This window comes from Tursiops truncatus, chromosome 6, assembly GCF_011762595.2.
Source record: "Tursiops truncatus isolate mTurTru1 chromosome 6, mTurTru1.mat.Y, whole genome shotgun sequence".
NCBI lineage: Eukaryota > Metazoa > Chordata > Mammalia > Artiodactyla > Delphinidae > Tursiops > Tursiops truncatus.
The window spans coordinates 84,978,185-84,997,835 of record NC_047039.1 but is presented as its reverse complement, the minus strand read 5'-3'; the positions used below and the strand labels follow the sequence as shown (position 1 = coordinate 84,997,835).

At 39.3% G+C, this 19,651-nt stretch overlaps 2 protein-coding genes across 4 annotated transcripts; one reads left to right on the top strand and one right to left on the bottom strand.

Annotated features, from left to right (window-relative positions):
* Window positions 1-1,006: 1,006 nt before the first annotated feature.
* Window positions 1,007-12,622, bottom strand: ZNF189 (zinc finger protein 189). 3 transcript variants are annotated; one of them, XM_019949095.3, is made up of 3 exons: window positions 12,212-12,622; window positions 11,396-11,522; window positions 1,007-3,767 (listed from the first exon to the last, which is right to left on the bottom strand). In XM_019949095.3, exons 1-3 carry the CDS (start codon window positions 12,242-12,244, stop codon window positions 2,047-2,049), a joined length of 1,881 nt encoding a protein of 626 aa, XP_019804654.1. In that variant the 5' UTR covers window positions 12,245-12,622; the 3' UTR covers window positions 1,007-2,046. The 3 variants fall into 3 exon arrangements, with proteins under 3 accessions (XP_019804654.1, XP_019804655.1, XP_019804656.1); XM_019949096.3 differs by having other exon boundaries at window positions 11,396-11,480; window positions 12,212-12,621; XM_019949097.3 differs by having other exon boundaries at window positions 11,396-11,477; window positions 12,212-12,621.
* Window positions 12,623-12,768: 146 nt separating this feature from the next.
* MRPL50 (mitochondrial ribosomal protein L50) lies at window positions 12,769-18,917 on the top strand. Its single transcript, XM_004323198.4, has 2 exons — window positions 12,769-12,908; window positions 18,123-18,917. The coding sequence occupies exons 1-2, from the start codon at window positions 12,817-12,819 to the stop codon at window positions 18,508-18,510; spliced, it is 480 nt and encodes a 159-aa protein (XP_004323246.1). The 5' UTR covers window positions 12,769-12,816; the 3' UTR covers window positions 18,511-18,917.
* Window positions 18,918-19,651: the final 734 nt, after the last annotated feature.

The window sequence follows — 19,651 nt, the reverse complement described above, 5'->3', positions numbered from 1 at the left end:
CTCATCTTCTGGCACTTCATATCCCTCTCTAAAGTCCTCTGCACATTTCTATCTTTTTGTTGTAAAACAGCAGTGTATACTGCAGTGTACTTGCTTTAAAAAAAAAAAATCATCTTTTTTGGCTATGATTTTTACAGCCAATGAATTGTACACATAAGCAAGAACTGTTTCGCTGTTACTGGAGTTTGGAGCTGTCACTCCAGATTCACATTCAAGGATGTTAAAAATTACGTACTTTTAGGAATATCTCAAATGACCATGGCCCCAAATTACAGTGAGGTCAACAGCCAGAACTTCTGCTCAGCAAGACAATCAAATGATACAATGCAATTTCAGCAAAAAGCAGAGAAATGTTTTCGTGTGCATGCAGTGAAAACATACACTTTGTGTTTTTCAGAACACAGGATTCCATCTCTGCATTTCTAAGAACCTCATTATTAGTTGTGACTCTGGGCTGGGGAACCACTGGTGCAGAACAAGTAAAACAGGGAGATTTAAGGCAGGAGGATAATTTTATTGAAAAATTAAGTGCATTATCAGCTACCTTTTGTACTATTCACTGAGTTACAAACTCTGTTTTGAAAAGTTAACTATGGTAACTATGAGTACTTAATTTGAATAAGGAAGTGTACAGAGAGGTGTATTTCTACACATACCGTAACATTCACATTTACGTGTGCATGCACACACACATACGCACATACTCAGAGATGGGAAGATGAAAGTTTGGAGGTGATGTTTAGAATGTCTAGGTTATAGTTGAAAGTGAGGTCTTTTGCTTAAACTATTAGGAAATTAGAATTACCGAGTCCTGGTGATTTGGAATTATATACTCAGGAACTAAAGAACCTGGATTTAACCTTAATTGAACTATCCCAGAAAAGATAACAAGTCAGAGGTAGAACAAGTGAGAGCAGTTTCCTTTAAATCCTTGATTCTAACTTTTAAATGCTGTAATATATTTGACAGGATAGATTTTACACTAGAGTAACAAATAACTCTTACACAAAGCAAAAAACAAAACAGGTTTAATGATTAGAAGAGATGAATAGGTTTATAATAACCATTAACTAAGGAAGCCCTAGAACCAGAAATAAAGATTTTAAAATTGCATGCAAAGTCTAGTTACCATAAAAATCAAAGCAATACCAAAATATCTCAGCTTCCTAGCATAGACTCCAGGTCTTTTTATTTCCAACTCTTGGTAATCAAAATATTTACACTTTCACATGCTACTGGTAATGGAGGAATAAGATTTAATTTGTCTAGGACTACAAATATCTTTCACAGATTGGAGGGCACAAAAAGAACAGTGTCTTCCTCCACCTTTTTGGGCCCATCTTGGGGAAAAAGAAAAGGCACTCCCAAAGGCTCCTTGGTAACACCTTTGCTAGGTTTGTTAATTACATAATCTGTACATTTACTTTATATGTAAAATTAATGGTCCACTCATTTCACAGATCTGGGAACCACATGGCATTGGAACTGCCTTTAACCCACATGCCAAACAACTGGATTAGACAATGACAAAAGCTTTGGATGCCAGTTTTTTAAAAAATGGGGGGTTTGTTTCCTTGAAAACTTAAGCATATGCTTAATTATTGGACTTGGCATGCATAGCCAAACATGTCATGGAACTGAAAGAACCACCATATATTATGGTGCCAGAGGACTCTGAGCAATTATGCTAGTTTTCTAACATCAGCTGCTTCCAACTCCCTTATGCCAATGTAACTTTGTTCTTCTCCCTTTATTAATTATAACTAAGTGCTCTGAACCTGGGTTTAACCTCTCTGCTGAAAGATTTGTAAAAGAAAGATGCTTAAATTATTGAGTCCTTCTCTATGATCGTCAAAACAAAGAGTAATGGAAATCTTCAACTGCCTGTGGGCAGCTGTCTATTATTCACAGAACCTTTAGAAACCATTTGCCTGAGGCCAAAGAGAACCTGCTTTATCACTAAATCTTGACTCACGTTGAGCCATACTGAAACTGCACTTGGGTAGCTGGTCTCAAGTCAAACCAAGCTTAAGTATTTCTCTATGTTTACTGCATCCATGTAGTGTGCAATTTTTGATGCTGAATAAGAGATATATGGCAATTGAAGGCTTCCCCACAAGCATCACATTCGTGGGTTTCTTGAATTTTCACCTCTGCATGGATCTTCTGATGGTTGACAAGGCTGCGCTGTTGACTGAAACTTTTGTCGCACTTCTCACACTTATAAGGTTTTTCTCCTGTATGTATTCTCTGATGCTGAATAAGGCCTGAGTTCCGGCTAAAGGCCTTCCCACATTCATCACATTTATGGGGTTTATTACCTGTGTGAACACCCTGATGTCGAATAAGATTACAGAGTTGACTAAAACTTTTGCCACACTGTCTGCACAGATAGGGTCTCTCACCAGTGTGGATTCTCTGGTGTTCAATAAGAAATGAGCTCCGACTGAAGCTTTTCCCACATACAGTACATAGGTAGGGCTTTTCACCAGTGTGGATTCTTTGATGTTGTACTAGATGAGCACTGACACTAAAAGTTTTCCCACATTCATCACATTTATAAGATTTTTCCTTAGGGTAGACTTCCTGCTGTATAATAAGATTGCAATTTGGATCAAAACTTTCCTTGGTTTCATTGTATGAATAAGTCTTCTCTCTGGTGTGGATTCTCTGATGCTGAATAAGACCTGAGCTTCTACTAAAGGCTTTTCCACATTCCTCACATTTATGGGGTTTGTCCCCTGTGTGAATTCTCTGATGACGAGTAAGGTTGCAAAGTTGACTGAAGCTTTTCCCACACTCTTTGCACTGATAAGGTCTTTCACCTGTATGGATCCTCTGATGTTCAATAAGGAATGAGCTCCGACTGAAGCTTTTTCCACATTCAATACAAAGAAAAGGCTTCTCACCAGTGTGGATTTTTTGGTGTTGTATAAGGTATGTACTTAATCTAAAGGCTTTCCCACATTCACCACATTTATGGGGTCTTTCCCCAGTGTGAATTCTCTGATGTTCAACAAGTAATGAATTTCGACTAAAGCTTTTCTTACATTTGGTACAGTGATAGGGTTTCTCACCAGTGTGAGTTCTCTGATGTTCAATCAGGTGTGATTTCCAACTGAAGGCTTTCCCACAGTCACTACATTTATGGGGTTTCTCACCTGTGTGAATCCTTTGATGTTTAACAAGGCTTCTTCTCTGGCTGAAGCTCTGTTTACATTGGTTACACTGATAGGGTCTCTCTCCAGTGTGGATTCTCTGATGTCTAATAAGGGTTGAGCTCACACTAAAGGTTTTTCCACAGTAATTACACTCATAGGGCCTTTCCCCAGTGTGGATTCTCTGATGTTCAATAACAAATGAACTGCGACTGAAACTTTTCCCACATTCATTACATTGAAAAGGTTTTTCTCCCGTATGGACCCTTTGATGTTGAATGAAATGAGCCTTGCGGACAAAACCCTTTCCACATTCTTCACATTTATGACATTTCTCTTCTGAATTTGGTCTTTTACGGATAATGCTAGTGTTTCCTCTGAACATTCTTTGTTCCTGGGTCAAAGATTCCCTTGGTATTTCCCATAAGAAGATTCCTCTCTGTTTATCTAACCTACCAACAAGTTCAAAGGTTTCTCTACCCATAGGATCCTGGTCAATTTCACTTTTGATTCTTGTAACTATTACACCCTGTGGTTCCACTTCTTCCTCAATTTCCTCAATTTCTTGTTTCACAGTTGGCTCCTCATCCTTATCTCTGTTCAAAACATCTGGAATGATAAATGGAAAATAGAAACATCAGCCTAGCTCTTGCCAGCAAGGAGAAACTGTCAGAAAAATAAGATAATTAAGATAAATGATCTACTATGTGCATAAAATGTAGTTTACTACATCACAGCATCCTTGTGATGGTTACATTAGTTCATATATATAAAGCATTTAGAACTACCTGGCAAACAGTACAAGCTATATAAATATTTAGTATTAGTTATCTGATGAAATGTTTTTCTTGGAGAAAGCGTATGAAAAGAGTGTTTACGAGGCACAAAATGCATCAGCAGGAGAAAGGAGGAAGGGCTGATAAATCAACAGCAAATTATGCAAGGTAAGATGGGCAAACAAAGAAGTAAAACAAGTAGTGGCAGGATAAGCTAGCCTATCAAGGAAGAAAGGATAACATGGGAAGAAAACAGTCGGTTCAGGAAAATTTAGGATGAGGTAGCGTTATGGGAATGTGAATAAACCAAATAACTGACAGAAAAGAACACATAAAATGATGCTGAGAAGGATAAAAGACAAAAACCAGGGGAAACAACAATTCACTCATTAATAAGAATTTATTTATTGTGATCAAAAGCATTCCAGGCATTGTATAATGAGTTAGGATTTAAAGATAAGGCAAGAAGCCCCCTACCAAATGGAATGGGTGACAAGTACAAATGGGGAAAGAATATAATATGGTAAAGAAAATATTAAGTAAAATAGCTCCTACATCAAGAGACAAATGGCTTTTTAAAAACTGGGTTGAAGTGACATGGACTCTATGATATAGAAAAACAGGAAAAAAAACAAAAGAAACATGGTTAGAGCTAATGGAAGAAACTAAGAAAAAGAACAGTCTGTGGTAGCTAGCTTATGACTTCACCTACCACAAATACTACAATCTTCAAGTATACATAATTCTCATGGCTTTAAAGATATAAGGCACAAGTTGGAACCATCTATTTCCAACTGAGAGTCTGCATGACATCTGAGAAATGATAATCTTGCATGCGTTGGAAGAAAGATAACATAATGGTCTATGATATAACAAAGCAGCATAGAGGACACTTAAGTCTGCCTCTGACTTCTTTCCTGATTTTCTGTCTCTTGCTGCCTGTTGGATAACTCCATGAGAAGATTGTATCACCACCAAATTTATATTTGGCCCTAAACAATTTCCCTTTTTAGACTTCCTCTTTTCTTTCAATTTTCTAGTCTTCTAACTGTGGAGTCATCTTTGAAGTTTCTTTTCACTTACTTCAGTCATTATTTTATTCCAAAAAAACTTATTTCCCTAAGAAACTTTATTTCTGCCTAAGTCTACTTACAGTGCTCTCTCTCAAATTCACTTTCAGTACACTGTGTTTTCTTTCACTCAATGAAAAAGTATGAGAGAACTCCCTCACCATTCTACCTCCTACCTATAAAATTACCTTCAGTGGTACATGAAGATATATCCCATTCTTATCCAAGGCTAATTCATCTACTCTCTCTTGATCCCACTTCCCTCTGGGCACTTGTTCAGTTATTACCATTTCTTCCTCTTTCTTCAATCTGTATTCTCCATTGACACCTTCCTACCAACATACAAATATATACAACTTTATCCTGAAACCTGAAATCCTTTTCTAGGTGAAATCCAAGCTTTGAAAAAAATCTTAACACTGTACCTCTCCGTTTCCTATGTTTTCAATGACCAACCTCTTCCCATTCAATCTATTCTACAACCTACTATAAAATCTGATTTCTGTTTCCAGAATCTAGAGAAACTTCTCATTAAATCACCAATGACTTTCAAATAACAAATACAATGGGCATTTTTTAGTCCTTATTTTACTCAGCAGCATCTGATACTGTGGACTATTCCTGTTTCTTGACACTGTTTTTGTTCCTGTGCTATTATATTCTAGGTCCCTCCCTACTTCTTTTCTTTGTCCTTTTCTAATACATTTCCCTCATGTATTTTTCTTCCTTTGTCAACTGTTTAAGGTTATTGTTACCCATGTTTACATCCTTATCTTGCTCTATATACACATCCTCTGAATACTGCCACTTAAATGTCTCAAAAAGAGCTCACAATTAACATGACCATCATCATTTGCTGTCATGTCTGTCTCCACCTCTAATCATCTTCCCTTGAGAGGCATCACTATCCATCACACTAAAGTCCCAAAGCAGGAAATCATCCTAGATTTCTCCCTTTTTCTTACCATTAATCAATCACCAAAATCAATGATTCTGCTCTTTAGCATTTGCCTTCTCTCTCTGTTTTCCTTGGATTATTGCAAAAGCCATCTAATAATCCTTGGCTCTTGTCTTTAGGCTGTATCTATTTCACTGAATCCAGAGAGATCTTCATAAAATGGAATTCTAATCATGTCACCACCTATAGATTCACTAGCACTCCATTATCTCTAAAATCAAATCAAATCCCTTTACACAATGATGCTCAGCACTTCATGAGGTCTCTTAAGCTTTAATTCACCCTCCTACCCATGCTCTCACACTTCAAGTGGGCAAATTGCTTGTGCTTTAGTCTTTTATGCCATTTCTTGGCATATCTCATTTACGAAATGTCCACTAACATTGTTTACTTGGGAAACTCTTGGTTTCTCTTTAAGATTCAGTGCAAAGCAACTATAAGGCCTTCACTTAGTCCAATAGATGATTTAAGCGCTCTGTTTTTGATCACCAGCCCTTGTCCATGACTGCATTATAGTATTATTACACTGTACTTTTAACTTTGTCTTTTCCATTGGATTGTAAGTTCTTTTTGAGAAGGTAAAGTTTCTTCATAATGCTTACCCAGTGGATATTGTTCCAGGGTTTTACTCAAAGGAATAATACAAAATTACATTATTCACAGATGATATGAATGCCTACCCAAAATTCCTAAAAGAATTAAATGAAATATAATAGTGATAATAGGACTGACATATAAAACAAATACTGGTTCTTACTACCAAGAATAACCAGTTAGTAAATATTATAGAAAAATAAAATATGCTTTTCATGATAATAAAACCCATAAAACCTAGGAATGTATCTACAAGAAGTGCAAGATTCATAAAAATAATCCATACAATTTTTCTAAAGGACATAGACAATTAAATAGAGTCAACCAAATTGCTAAAGAGAGTCAACATTATAAGGATCTTATTTCTTCCCAAACCAACCAACAAACCTAACTGTATTCCAACAAAAATCCCACGAGCCAGTTAAAAAACCCCAAGTAATCTAAATTTCAACCAGAAGAATGCAGAAAACTAGTTAAGTACAGTTGACCCTTGAACAACACGAGGGTTAGGGGCACTGACCCTCCACACTGTTGAAAATCCATATATAACTTTACAGTTGGCCCTCCATATCCATGGTTCTATACCCGCGGATTCAACCAACCACAGACTGTGTAGTACTGTACTACGTATTTAGTGAAAAAAAATAATGTATAAGAGAACTCAAGCATTTCAAATCCGTGTTGTTCAAAGGTCAACTGTATACCCTGAAAGAGAATATGAGTGACTTAATCTTACCAGACATGAAATATAATGTATTGCTGAAGTAAATATAACAGAGAGGCACAAGCATGAAAACAAATAGGTCAAACAGAAAGACAGGTAAAATAAGTGAGTCTAGGCTTCCACACATGGCAGCTTAGAAATGACTAGCCATTAGACCTGGGCTTGGTAGCTATAACCACCTTCTGAGGTATCTGCCATGCTTGTATGTTCCCATCCTCTGGTCATAGCTAATTTTTCTAGAGTACACAGTTGCCTCTCAGTTTTCTAGGTAAAAGAATGAGAGAATGGGGAAGGACTTGCATTCCTAGGCCTAGCACAGTGCTTTATAGTTATTTATCGAATGAATGAGTAGTTGAACAAATAATTGGAAAGAGCCTATAATTAAAGGAGGAAAACAGTGAATTTAAGGTCTTACAGGTACAGCAATTCCCAATTCTGTCAGGGTCCAATCTGGCTCAAGTTGTCTGGAGATAAGTCATTAAAACCAAAGAAGTCTATTTCAGCTGAAAGAATTGAAAGATCAAGAACTAAGAGATCAAGCTGTCAGCTGTATCATCAACATAGTTCCTAAAGTTTTTAAAGAAAAATAGAAAGGATAGGTATGACTGAAGAGGCAAAATTACAAAGCTAGATGAGTTGTGTCAAGTAGAGCAACAGGATGAAGTGGAGGAAAACACTATAATGGAATAGTTTTTAATAATTGTAATCTCTCATCAAGGGAGCACTCATCAAGGGGATGGATATAGAGTTTACAGAGGAGGACGAACAGGCTGTGAGGGGAGAAATAATAACCGATGAAAAGCTGTATTTCAGCTACAATAAAGAAGACAGCCTAAAAGTAGGAGATCACAGATGGGCTCACTGCCATTTTACAGTACTAGGCACAGGCAAGGCTGGGCATTTGCCTGGTATTATCAACCAGGGCACCATATGGGTGGAAAAAGCTGTCAGTGACTCAGAGATACCATAGCTAAATGGAAAAAAATACCTAGCCTGACATGGCTGGAGACTGAAGTGGTATCCTGGAAATAACAGATGAGGCTAGAAAGCTAGGCAGGGGCTGTATAACGAGGTGCTAGTATGTAGGACGAAAAATTAAGATTTTTATCCTTTAAGCTGTCAGAAATCACCAAAAGTCATAAGCAGTTAATAACACAAAATCACTTTGGTGGCAGTAAAGAGAACATATTAGAATAAAGGGAGACTGGAAGCACAGGGCTAGTTTACAGGCTAATGCAATAATTTTGTCAAAAGATATTGAGTCTTAAATTATATTCACTCAGTCACCCAAATATTTAAGAAGCATATAATACATGCCTGGCTCTGTGCTAAGTGCTGGAGGAATCAAATGAAAAAAAAATACAGTTACCGTCCTCTTGAAGATCAGTCTGTTTAGAGAAATAACATAATGATTATAGTACACTGAAATAAATTCAACAATGGAAGCGTATACAAGATACCACAGAGAAAGGAGTACTTAATTCTGAAGAGGAGGCCCTTGAGATCTTAGTGGATTATCTGAGTTATTTATGTGGTCTTCAAAAGGAGATGACTAAGAAGTTGGAGTTCAACAGAGAAGATAATGACAATGATGATGAAGATAACAGTTGACATTTATATTGTACTTACTACATGCTGGTCAGTGTCCTAAATGCTTTACATATATTAACTGAGTTAATGCTCATAATAATCCTAAGAGGTAAGTGCTATTATTATTTACATTTTATATTAAAAAAAAAGAAACAGGCACAGAAAGGTTAAGTCACAAGGCTAGTAAGTGGTGGAATCAGGATTTTTTACTTGGACAGTTAGGCTCCATACTGCCTCTCTTAAGTAGAGATTAAGATTTGGGACATACCATCACATAGCAGTAGCTGATGACCTGAGTGTAAATAAGGTCTGCCAAAGAAGGTATATAGTCTGAGAGGAAGTCTGAGAATGCAAGGCAATAGAAGGAAGCAATAAAAAGTTTCAAATATCTATAGAGAATTAAATACAGTCCAAAAAGAATCTACTGCATTTGATAATTGGATTATTACACACCAATGTTAAACAACTGAGCAAGGTGTAGAGGCACTAAAAGGGGATTAGAGATAATGGGAGGTAAAGAAGTAGAGAACACACCTTAACTACTCTTACAAAAATCTGGCTGTGAAGCAAACAAGTAGTAGGTTACAGGGAGCAGCAAGAGAGACTGTGGCTCAAAGGAGAGTTCTAGAGCCACGAACATATCTGTCATCAGAATAAAGGTACCAGGGGAGAAAGAATAGAGACTGAAACTATAAGAAAAAAAAAAGACTGATAAATTCTTGGAGAATGTGAGAAGACAGGCAACCTTAAGTGTGCAATGAGGGGCAGAAAACTTGAGAGTTCATGTGTAGTGGCCACTATCTTCTCTGTGAAACAGAAGGTGAGGTCCACCACTGAGTGATGGACCCAAGGAAAACTCAAGTTTTTGGAATAGTCACTAAAAGGAACAGGGGCATGAGCAAATCAATGATAAAAAATTTGCTGAAATGTAAAAACCCAGTGGAGACTAGAAGAAAGAAAAGCCATGTATATATACAGGGCACCAATCCGTTTGGATAAAAAATTTCTCTTGCTGTGTTTAGCAACTCAGGTACGAGAAAAGAAAAGGCAGATTTTATAATCAGTACAGGATTTGAAGTTTGCAGAATGGGTAGAACATAATGACAAGGTGGCAAGAGAGCATGCTGGTGATCATTTTATATATAGGTCCATGGATTAGATAAGGAGGTGAAGTCAGGAGGCAGTCGAGAGCCTGGGGGAAAAAAGAAGTCAAGGAACAGGAAAGATTAAGAATAAATAGGTTTGGACTTCCCTGGTGGCACAGCGGTTAAGACTCCGCCTGCCAATGCAGGGGACACGGGTTTGATCCCTGATCCAGGAGGATCCCACATGCCACGGAGCAACTAAGCCCATGTGCCACAACTGCTGAGCCTGTGATCTAGAGCCCACGAGCCACAACTACTGAACCCGTGTGCAACAACGACTGAAGCCCACACACCTAGAGCCCGTGCTCCGCAACAAGAGAAGCCACCGCAATGAGAAGCCCACGCACTGCAACAGAGGAGTCCCTGCTCACTGCAACTAGAGAAAGCCCACCCACAGCAACGAAGACCCAATGCAAACAAAAATAAATAAATTATTAAAGGAAAAAAAAGAATAGGTTTGGTAGGAAAAGTAGACAGGTAAGAATTTACAGTAAGCTCCACGTGGGCAGAGATCATGTCTGTTTTGGTAACCCCTGTTTAGTTATAGTCGATAAACATCTACTGCCTGAATAAAAACAAGATATTGGTCAAAGTATAAGATATTGGGGTTTAAGATTTGCCTGTAATGACAAAATTGAGGGTAGGATCATTGATGTGAGGTGCTGAATAAAAATGGAAAGCAGGGTCCCTGAAGACAATATGGTCAAGATACAGTGAGGCTGAAGTAATGACAGCATGATCGATGGTATGGGTTAGCAAAGAGAAGATTCTGAAATGTGACAAAATCTATGTGAGGAACCAAAAAAAGCTGACAGATGATAGTGAAAAGGAATTGAGAGGGTAGGGCAAGACAGCTGAGACCTCAAAAGAGAGAAACTGTGTTTGAAGGTGGAAGACGAATGCTTTGGGAACAGCACTGAAAAGTTAGGAGAACAATTATTTTTCCCTTTCAGCCTTGAGACAAAGGATGAGAGGAAGGAAGAGGATGTAGGAGAATAAGCAGCCCCTGCCAGAGAAGTGGTGTCCTTGGGAAAGTGCCAGGTTTCAGTTAAGGCCAGGAGGGGTAGGGAACATTATGTGAAGAGGAACAGGGGCTCCAGAAGGCAGAGTGAAAAGGGGTGGGAGGAAAGCAGTGGGAGGATGAGCCAGGAGGGAAAGTACAGAGCAATATGGGAATGAGATTACGAAGATAGGAAGCCAGAAAAGCTTGTATTTTGGTCATTGCAAGAACGGTAGGGATGAGAGTCATGGAAACAATTCATGGCTGAAAGGTTTGAATCAGAACTTTGGAACAAATCAGTTTGGTACGGTGCTAGTTCAAGTGTTCTGATTTCTTATAGTTTCTTAGATATTTTCATCAGAGAAACAGCAGATTCTTACCCAGTGAGACCAGGTTTCCATAATTCTCCATCATGACATCTTTATACAGGCTTCTCTGAGCTGGATCCAGATAATCCCACTCCTCCTGGGTAAAAAACACAGCCACATCCTCAAATGTCAGCAACCCCTGAAACAGTATGATTTCTGTAGTCAGTTCTTGTCTCAAGGACAATTCTACCACTGAAAGTAGCAGAAACAATCACTTGTCAGGGCCCGGTAGGCTAGGAGGAACATGATACTAAGAGTTCCAAATGGGGCCCAATTCTGGGAACCGACAGAATTCAGACAAGCACATCAAATTAGAGGATAACTGAGCTGGATCTTTGTCCTCTGTATTGAGGAACCTAAGGATAAGGCTTTCTGATTTACTCATTATGCCCTAGTATTTGAATTTTAGTAAGCTGCCCCAAGGCCTTCCCAACTTTCCTGCACCTTATTGCCCCACTCGATTCTCTACAAGCACTGCCTTGAGACCCGTTTCAATTCAGATTTCTCCAAGCGTCTACTTTGGGTCCAGGCATCTCGGCAGGTGTAGGAGACACAGGGGAGGATCAAAAAAGATACCTCACCTGGAAACACTCGTAAATGAAAACGATAGTTTGGAGCATTACCAATTTTCTTTAGCTGATTTATCAAGTCACTTTTGAAAAACGGAGCCAGTGGTCAGTTTGATCGCGAACGGCGCCCCAGTGTATCAGGGGGTACTTCACTGCACCGCGCTGGCCCTCAAGACCGCGACCCGAGAGATGGGGGGGCGGTGGCGCGGCCTAGCTCGGGAACGGCGAGAGAACGGGGATACCCGGAGGGGCGACTTACCTTTGGCTCTGGCGGGGGGCTAGGCGAGGCCATCTCTCGGACAGAAAATCAGGGCAGGAATCCGGGGTGGCCGCACGAAAAGGAGCCTCTGGCAAGGCCTACCCGGCCGCTGAAGATTAGGCCCGAAGAAGGCGAGGCCTCCAGGCTGGATCTGGCCAGGTCCTGCCTCGGACCCCGAGCGGTCACGACCCCAGCAGCATGTCAGATGCGCCACTTGGCCGCCCCCACCCCGAAACCCCTCCCCTGCCTGGCTGCGCCGCTTTCAGGCCTCGCTAGAGCCTCCTCCCGGTTGCCAGTTCCTGCTGCTTTCAGCCAAAGAACGCTATGCTCTCCCGCCCCCGGACCAGAAGGCGTCACCCGGAACGTTCCCGGGGCGCCCCTCAACTACAACTCCCGTCATGCTACGAGAGAGCTCCTGGGTCCAGCCTCCCCCGGCAACGGCTACCGAACTACACTTCCCTGAGTGCAAAGGGTGAGGGAGCCGCTCGTGAGTCTTAACCGAGGAAAAAAGGGAACACTTGCCACTAAGCTTACATTTGATTGGCTGATCTTGCGGCGTCACAGCCGGCTGGGGGCGGAGCTCTGTCCTGAAGCTCTCATGGAACATGGCGGGTCTCTGGGTGTGCGGCGTTGCCAGAAGAAGCTTCACGTGGATAGTCTCAGGGGCGCCACGCAGAGGTTTTTGGTCTCGATTCAGGTAGAGTGGAAGGTTAGACCGTGGGTCATGCTAACGGAAAGTAAGGAGAGAAACTGAGAAGGATGAACTAAGACGGGACCCTGGTCCTGCGCCACCAGGGAAGGGGCAGGAAAGTGAGTTAGGGTTCTGAGCTCAGAAGCTTCAGCGCCGGTTTCCGCGAGCGGTGGGGTCCCGTCACTTCTTTCGGCGTCAGTTTACTCATCTTAGAACCGTAAACCGGCGTCAGTTTACTCATCTTAGAACCCCTTACCCTTCCACTTCACTCGTTAATTTATTGAGTAAACCGTACTGCCGTGTGTTCCAGAGTGTAGTGTGGTGTCGGGAAACAAGTGACTCATTTGGGACGAGCAGCCCAGGAACATGAATGTGAAAAGTACTCGATGAACTAAATTCATTTGCGGGGTATATTTCTTCACAAGCAAGATTCAGAGATGAAGTGCAATCTCCTCATTTTGTTCGTTCATTGATTCACTCAGCAAATGGTTTTTAGACAGGTGTCCTGGCCCAGTATTTCTCTAAGTAGGATACAGCAGCGGAAACAAAATCCCTTCTCAAAGCGTAAGTACTCTGGGCAAGAGAAAACTGAGGCCGCACAGAAAGGGAGTATTTTGCTAAAAGTCAGAAAGTAAGTTTATGACAGAGCTGGATCTGGAACCCAGGCCTCTTAACTCCCCATCTACTGCTTTTCCCACAATACCATGTGAAGTTTTGTAAAGGTAAGTCTATTTGACTCAGTGTTAGGACATCAAAATTTGTAGGAACCTTAGGGTTCCGATATATGCCCTCTTAGATTTCAAACAAAAACTCCTTCAATGCAAAAGGGTTTTTATCATCAGCTTATGCATTTATTAGCTTCCCCTCTATTTTGGTTAATATTTATTATTATCTCTCAAATCTCCTTCAAGTTTGTTTCGTTCGCTCATTCAACAAGTATTTCTAGAGTGTCTACAATATGCTGGGCATCTAGGTGTGAGGGATACAGTTGTTAATAAGACAGACTAAATCTTTGTCTTCATAGAGCATATGTAATGGTGGAGGAAAAAATGCACAAATATAATTTCAGAAAGTGGTAAATTATGAAGAAAACTAGAGCACAGGCGTGTATCTTGGAGGTACTGAGGTTTGTTTTCAGACCACGGTAATAAAGTGAGGCTCTCAAAGCATGTTATACAAATTTTTTGGTTTCCCAGTGCACATAAAGTTATGCTTACACTGTACTGTAGTGTGTTTAATGTGCAATAGCATTATGTCTAAGAAAACAATATACATGCCTTAGTTAAAAAAAATACTTTATTGCTAAAAATGCTAACCATCATCTGAGCCTTCAGAGAGTCATAATCTTCTTGCTGGTGGAGGGTCTTGCCTTGATGTTGATGGCTGATGATAGTTCAGGGTGGTGGTTGCTGAAGGTTGGGGTGTCTTGCAATTTCTTAGTATAAGACAGCAAAGTTGGCGGCATTGATTGACTCTTCCTTGAATGATGATTTTTCTGTAGCATGCAATTCTGTTTGATAGCATCTTACCCACAGTAGAACGTCTTTCAATATTGGAATCAATTCTCTCAAACTCTACGCCTTCTTTATCAACTAAGTTTTTGTAACGTTCTAAATCCTTTGTTGTCTTTTCAACAATCGTCACAGTATCTTTAGCCCGAGTAGATTCCATCCCAAGAAACTATTTTCTTTGCTTATCCATAAGAAGCAACTCTTCGATGATGGGGTTTTATCATGAGATTTCAGCAATTCAGTTACATCTTTAGGGTCCACTTCTAATTCTAGTTCTCTTGCTATTTCTACTGCATTTGCAATTACTTCTTCACTGATGTCTTAAACCCCTGAAAGTCATCTGTGAGGGTTAGAAACTTCCAAACTCCTGTTTATGTTGATATTTTACCTCTTCCCATGAATCACGAATATTCTTTTTTTTTAACGAATATTCTTAACGGCTTCTAGAATGATGAATTATTTCCAGAAGGTCTTCAAATGACTTTGACCAGATCCATCAGAGGAATCGTTATCTATGGCAGCTGTAGCCTTACAGAATGTATTTCTGAAATAATAAGTCTTGAAAGTAAAAATTACTCCTTGCTCCGTGGACTGCAGAATGGATGTTGTGTTAGCACACATGAAAACAGCATTAATCGTGTACATCTCCATCAGGGAGCTCTTGGGTGACCAGTTGCATTGTCAGTGAGCAGTAATATTTTGAAAGGAATCTTTTTTTCTGAGCAGTAGGTCTCAACGGTGGGCTTCAAATATACAGTAAACCATGTTGTAAACAGATGTACTGTCTTCCAGGCTTTGTTGTTCCTTTTATAGAGCACAAGCAGAGTAGATTTAGCATAATTCTTAAGGGCCCTAGCATTTTCAGAATGGTAAATGAGCATTGGTTTTAACTTCAGGTCACCAGCTACATGAGTCTCTAGCAAGAGTCAGCCTGTCCTTTGAAGCTTTGAAGCCAGGCATTGACTTCTCCTCTCTAGCTATGAAAGTCCTAGATGACATTTTCTGAAAGAAGGCTGTTTTGTCTACATGGAAAATCAGTCGTTTTAGTATAGCCACCTTCATTATCTTAGCTAGATTTTCTGGATAACTTGCTGCAACTTCTACTTGCTGCTTCACCCTGCACTTTTATGTTATGGGGACAGCTTCTTTCCTTAAGCCTCATGAACCAGACTCTGCTAGTGTCAGACTTTTCTTCTGCAGCTTCCTCACCTTTCTCAGCCTTCATAGAATTGAATAGAGTTGGGGCCTTGCTCTGGATTAGGCTTTGACTTAGGGGACTATTGTGGCTGGTTTGATCTTCTATCCAGACTTCTAAAACTTTCTCCACATCAGCAATAAGGCTGTTTTGCTTTTTTAACATTTGTGTGTTCACTAGAGTAACACTTTTAATTTCCTTCAAGAACTTTTTCATTGCATTCACAATTTGGCTAACTGTTTGGCCAAGAGGCCTAGCTTTCAGCCTATCTTGGCTTTCAACATGCCTTCCTCACTCAGCTTAATCATTCTAGCTTTTGATTTAAAGTAAAAGATGTGCAACTATTCCTTTCACTTGGACACTTATAGGCTGATGAAGCGTTACTAATTGGCGGAATTTCAGTATTGTTGTGACTCAGAATAGGGAGGTCAAGGAGAGGGAGAGAGACCAGGTAACAACCAGTTGGTGGAGCAGTCAGGACACACACAGCATTTATCAATCAAGTTTGTTGTCTGTATCAGCATGGTTTGTGACACCCCAAAACAGTTACAATAGTAAGTCAAAGATCATTGGTCATCACCATAACAAATATAATAATAAAAAAGTTTGAAGTATTGCATGAATTCCCAAAATGTGACAGACACGAAGTGAGCAAATGCTGTTGGAAAAATGGCACCTGTAGACTTGATTGATGCAGGGTTGCCACAGACGTTAAGCTTTTAAAAAAACACAATATTTGCGAAGTGCAATAAGATGAGGTATGCGGTATAAGAGATTACTGAGATGAAAGGAATAGATTACGTTTCATTATGATGAGATGTGACTGGAGTAGTTTGAGGAGAAAATGGGAGGTGAGGAAGTAGAGACTATAAGCATAGTCAACTCTTTTGGGAAGTTTTGTTATAAAGGAAGCTGGAGTGGAACATGCAATCTGGGGAGAATTTCCTTTAAAGATGGGAGATCCTACAGCATATTTGTGTGTCATGGGGATACTCTAGTAGATAGGGAGAAATTGGTAAAGAATTGATGCAGAAAGAGGGATAAATAGCTGGAAGAGTCTTTGAGTAGGCACAGAGGAATAGTGTTACAAACGATTTTCTTGACTAGACATTGTTCATTTCTGGTACCCTCCAATTTCTGTAGGGATGATCAATTCCAATCAGATGCCAACTCCATAGAAGACAGGAGTTAGTTTATGAACATATAAGCACTGAAATAATGTGTCAAGACAGATTCCTTCACATTGGCCCATGTACTCAGTACTAGTTACACAAGCAGTTTTAAAGGACCCCAAAATCAATAAACAGATCTCTGTTTTCAGGAGTTTATAATCTGGCACAGTGGTTCTTAACTGGGGACAGTTTTGCCCACCAGGGGACATTTGACCATGTCTTTTGGTTATTATGACTGGAGGACAGGAATGCTACTGGCATTTAGTGGGTAGAGGCCAGGGATGCTGCTGAGCAACTGCAGTGAACAGGATAGCTTCCCACAACAAAGAATTGTCCAAAATGTCAATAATGTTTGGGCTGAGAAACCCTGATCTAGTAAGAGAAGTAGAATGTAAATAAAATTAAAATTCAGGTATGATGCAGTATGCTCTGAGAGCAATATATAGTGCTCTGATATATGTGGAATCTTAAAAAAAAAAGGATACAGATGAACTTACTTACAAAGCAGAAATAGACCTACAGACATAGAAAACAAACTTATGGTTACCAAAGGGGAAAGTGAGGGAGAGGGATGAATTAGGAGGTTGGGATTAACATATACACACTGCTATATATAAAATAGGTAACTGACAAGGATGTAATGTATAGCACAGGGAATTCTATTTTGTAACAACCTATAAGGAAAAGAATCTGAAAGAGAATATATATATAAAACAATCACTGTACTGTACACTTGAAACTAACATGATGTTGTAAATCAATCATACTTCAATTTAAAAAAAGTACTATGAGAGACCAGAGAAGCTTACAGTTATACTTGATTGGGGAACTCGAGTAAAGCTTGCGAGAGAAGAGTGTTGTCCCAGGACTTAAAGGATAAATCAGATTTCTATAAGTGGAGATGAAAGATAGTTATTTCAGATAGGATATAACTTGAGCTAACATGTGATATCAGGAAAGTGGGAAACAGAAAGTAGTTTAGTTTGGGTAATGCATAGAATGTATATAGGAGATTAGTGGGAGATGAGGTTAGAGAGGTAGATTGGGTTTGGATCTGGGAGGACCGGAAATCCCAGAGGATTTACCTTCTTCACCCATTCTTGGGAATTCTTATAGCATGTAAAATCTGAAATTAGTTTTTGTCTTCTCTTTGTGGCAGTTTAGTTCAACTATAAACTTCCAAGGGCAGGGGCCTATCTGACTCTTCTCTCAACACTGCCCAGAAGAGTAGTAAGTGTGCAGTATATTGATTTAGATTGATGGGCAAAATTAGGTCTTCTGTTGGTCAGCTTCTTTAATGCAGTGAACTAAAGATTCACGTATTTGTTTTTGATCATTCCAGAAAAGAGAAACAGCCAGTGGTGGCTGAGACAGTAGAAGAGGTGAAGAAAGAACCTATTCTGGTGTGTCCACCCTTACGAAGCCGAACATACATACCACCGGAAGATCTCCACAGTCGTTTGGAATCTCATGTCAAAGAAGTTTTTGGTTCATCTGTTCCTAACAATTGGCAGGACATCTCCCTGGAAGATATTCATCTGAAGTTCAGCTTCTTGGCACGTTTAGCTGATGACTTGGGCCATGCAGTGCCTAACTCCAGGCTTCACCAGATGTGCAGGGTCAGAGATGTTCTTGATTTCTATAATGTGCCTGTTCAGGATAGATCTAAATTTGACGAACTTATTGCCAGTAATCTGCCTCCCAATTTAAAAATCACTTGGGGTTACTGAGCAGTTTAAAGGAGGAACACGTTGAAATAATTTTTTTTCCACCTGAGAAGGGGGCTGCTTATCAGACATTTTGATACTTTACCATGTGAAATGCTGTCAGAACTGGTCTGTAAATCCACTTTTTCCTATGGAAGGATGTATCGTCTCCCTTTTTTTTAATCATCATGAATCGACAAATATTTTCTTTTCACATTTGCTGAAACTTTTTTTAAATGGAACCAGGTCATTAATAATTTATGAAAATATATATTACATAACAAATAAGGTAACATTTATAAAAGAAACAAATCTGTGTCGTGTATTATGAAAGTTGTTTCAATATTCGCTTTACTGTATAAGTAGAAATAGTAGGAAATAATACTGTTCAATCTAGATTAATCTCTTGGAATTAAAGTAGATTTCTTAAAGTGTGTTTGTAATTTTTTAATGTGAAATTTGCTTTTCTGCCTTGTCATTTTCTTAATTTAAGTATTATAAATGAAAAAGTTAGAATATGTGTTATTTTGGTAAAAGATAGAACAGGTTCTATACCTAAATGAATATTCTCTTCAAAGGAGATGGTGTTTATTTCAAACCCTTTTTCTTTTCTGTAACTTTTAAAAAGTGGCCTTGAGTACTTATGAGTATCCACTAGGGTGATAAGTCTGCAGACTTTCATGTACCTAATTTGTGGAAATTACTCAAATAGTGAGCTAACCAGATGATTCTGAATGATAAAAAATGAGAAAGTGATAAAATTAGTAATTATTCTTTTTCAGACTTTAGATATGGCTAGAGAGTAATGACACAAGAAGAAGGAATTGCTTTTATCTTCACTGCAGATAATTCTGAAAGAAAAGTGATAGGTTTTAAACAAAGGAAATTGTATTTATTTTCTTTTCTAGGGTGACTCCTTTGAAGAGGGAAGAAATTAGTTGGATATATAAATTCTGGTATGTTTATTAGAAAAATAAGTTACAGTATGGTCATGCCCTATAAATGTCATCAGTGGACAATTAGATTTTCAATAACCTCTACATTGAAGAACTTCAGAAGTACCTGGAATGTCAAAGTGTTTGGAGCCCTGGAACTTAAACATTAGAGCTGTTTATCCCTTCTGCTTCTATGTGAAATGGGTTCAGCGTGGAAACATTTGAATTTT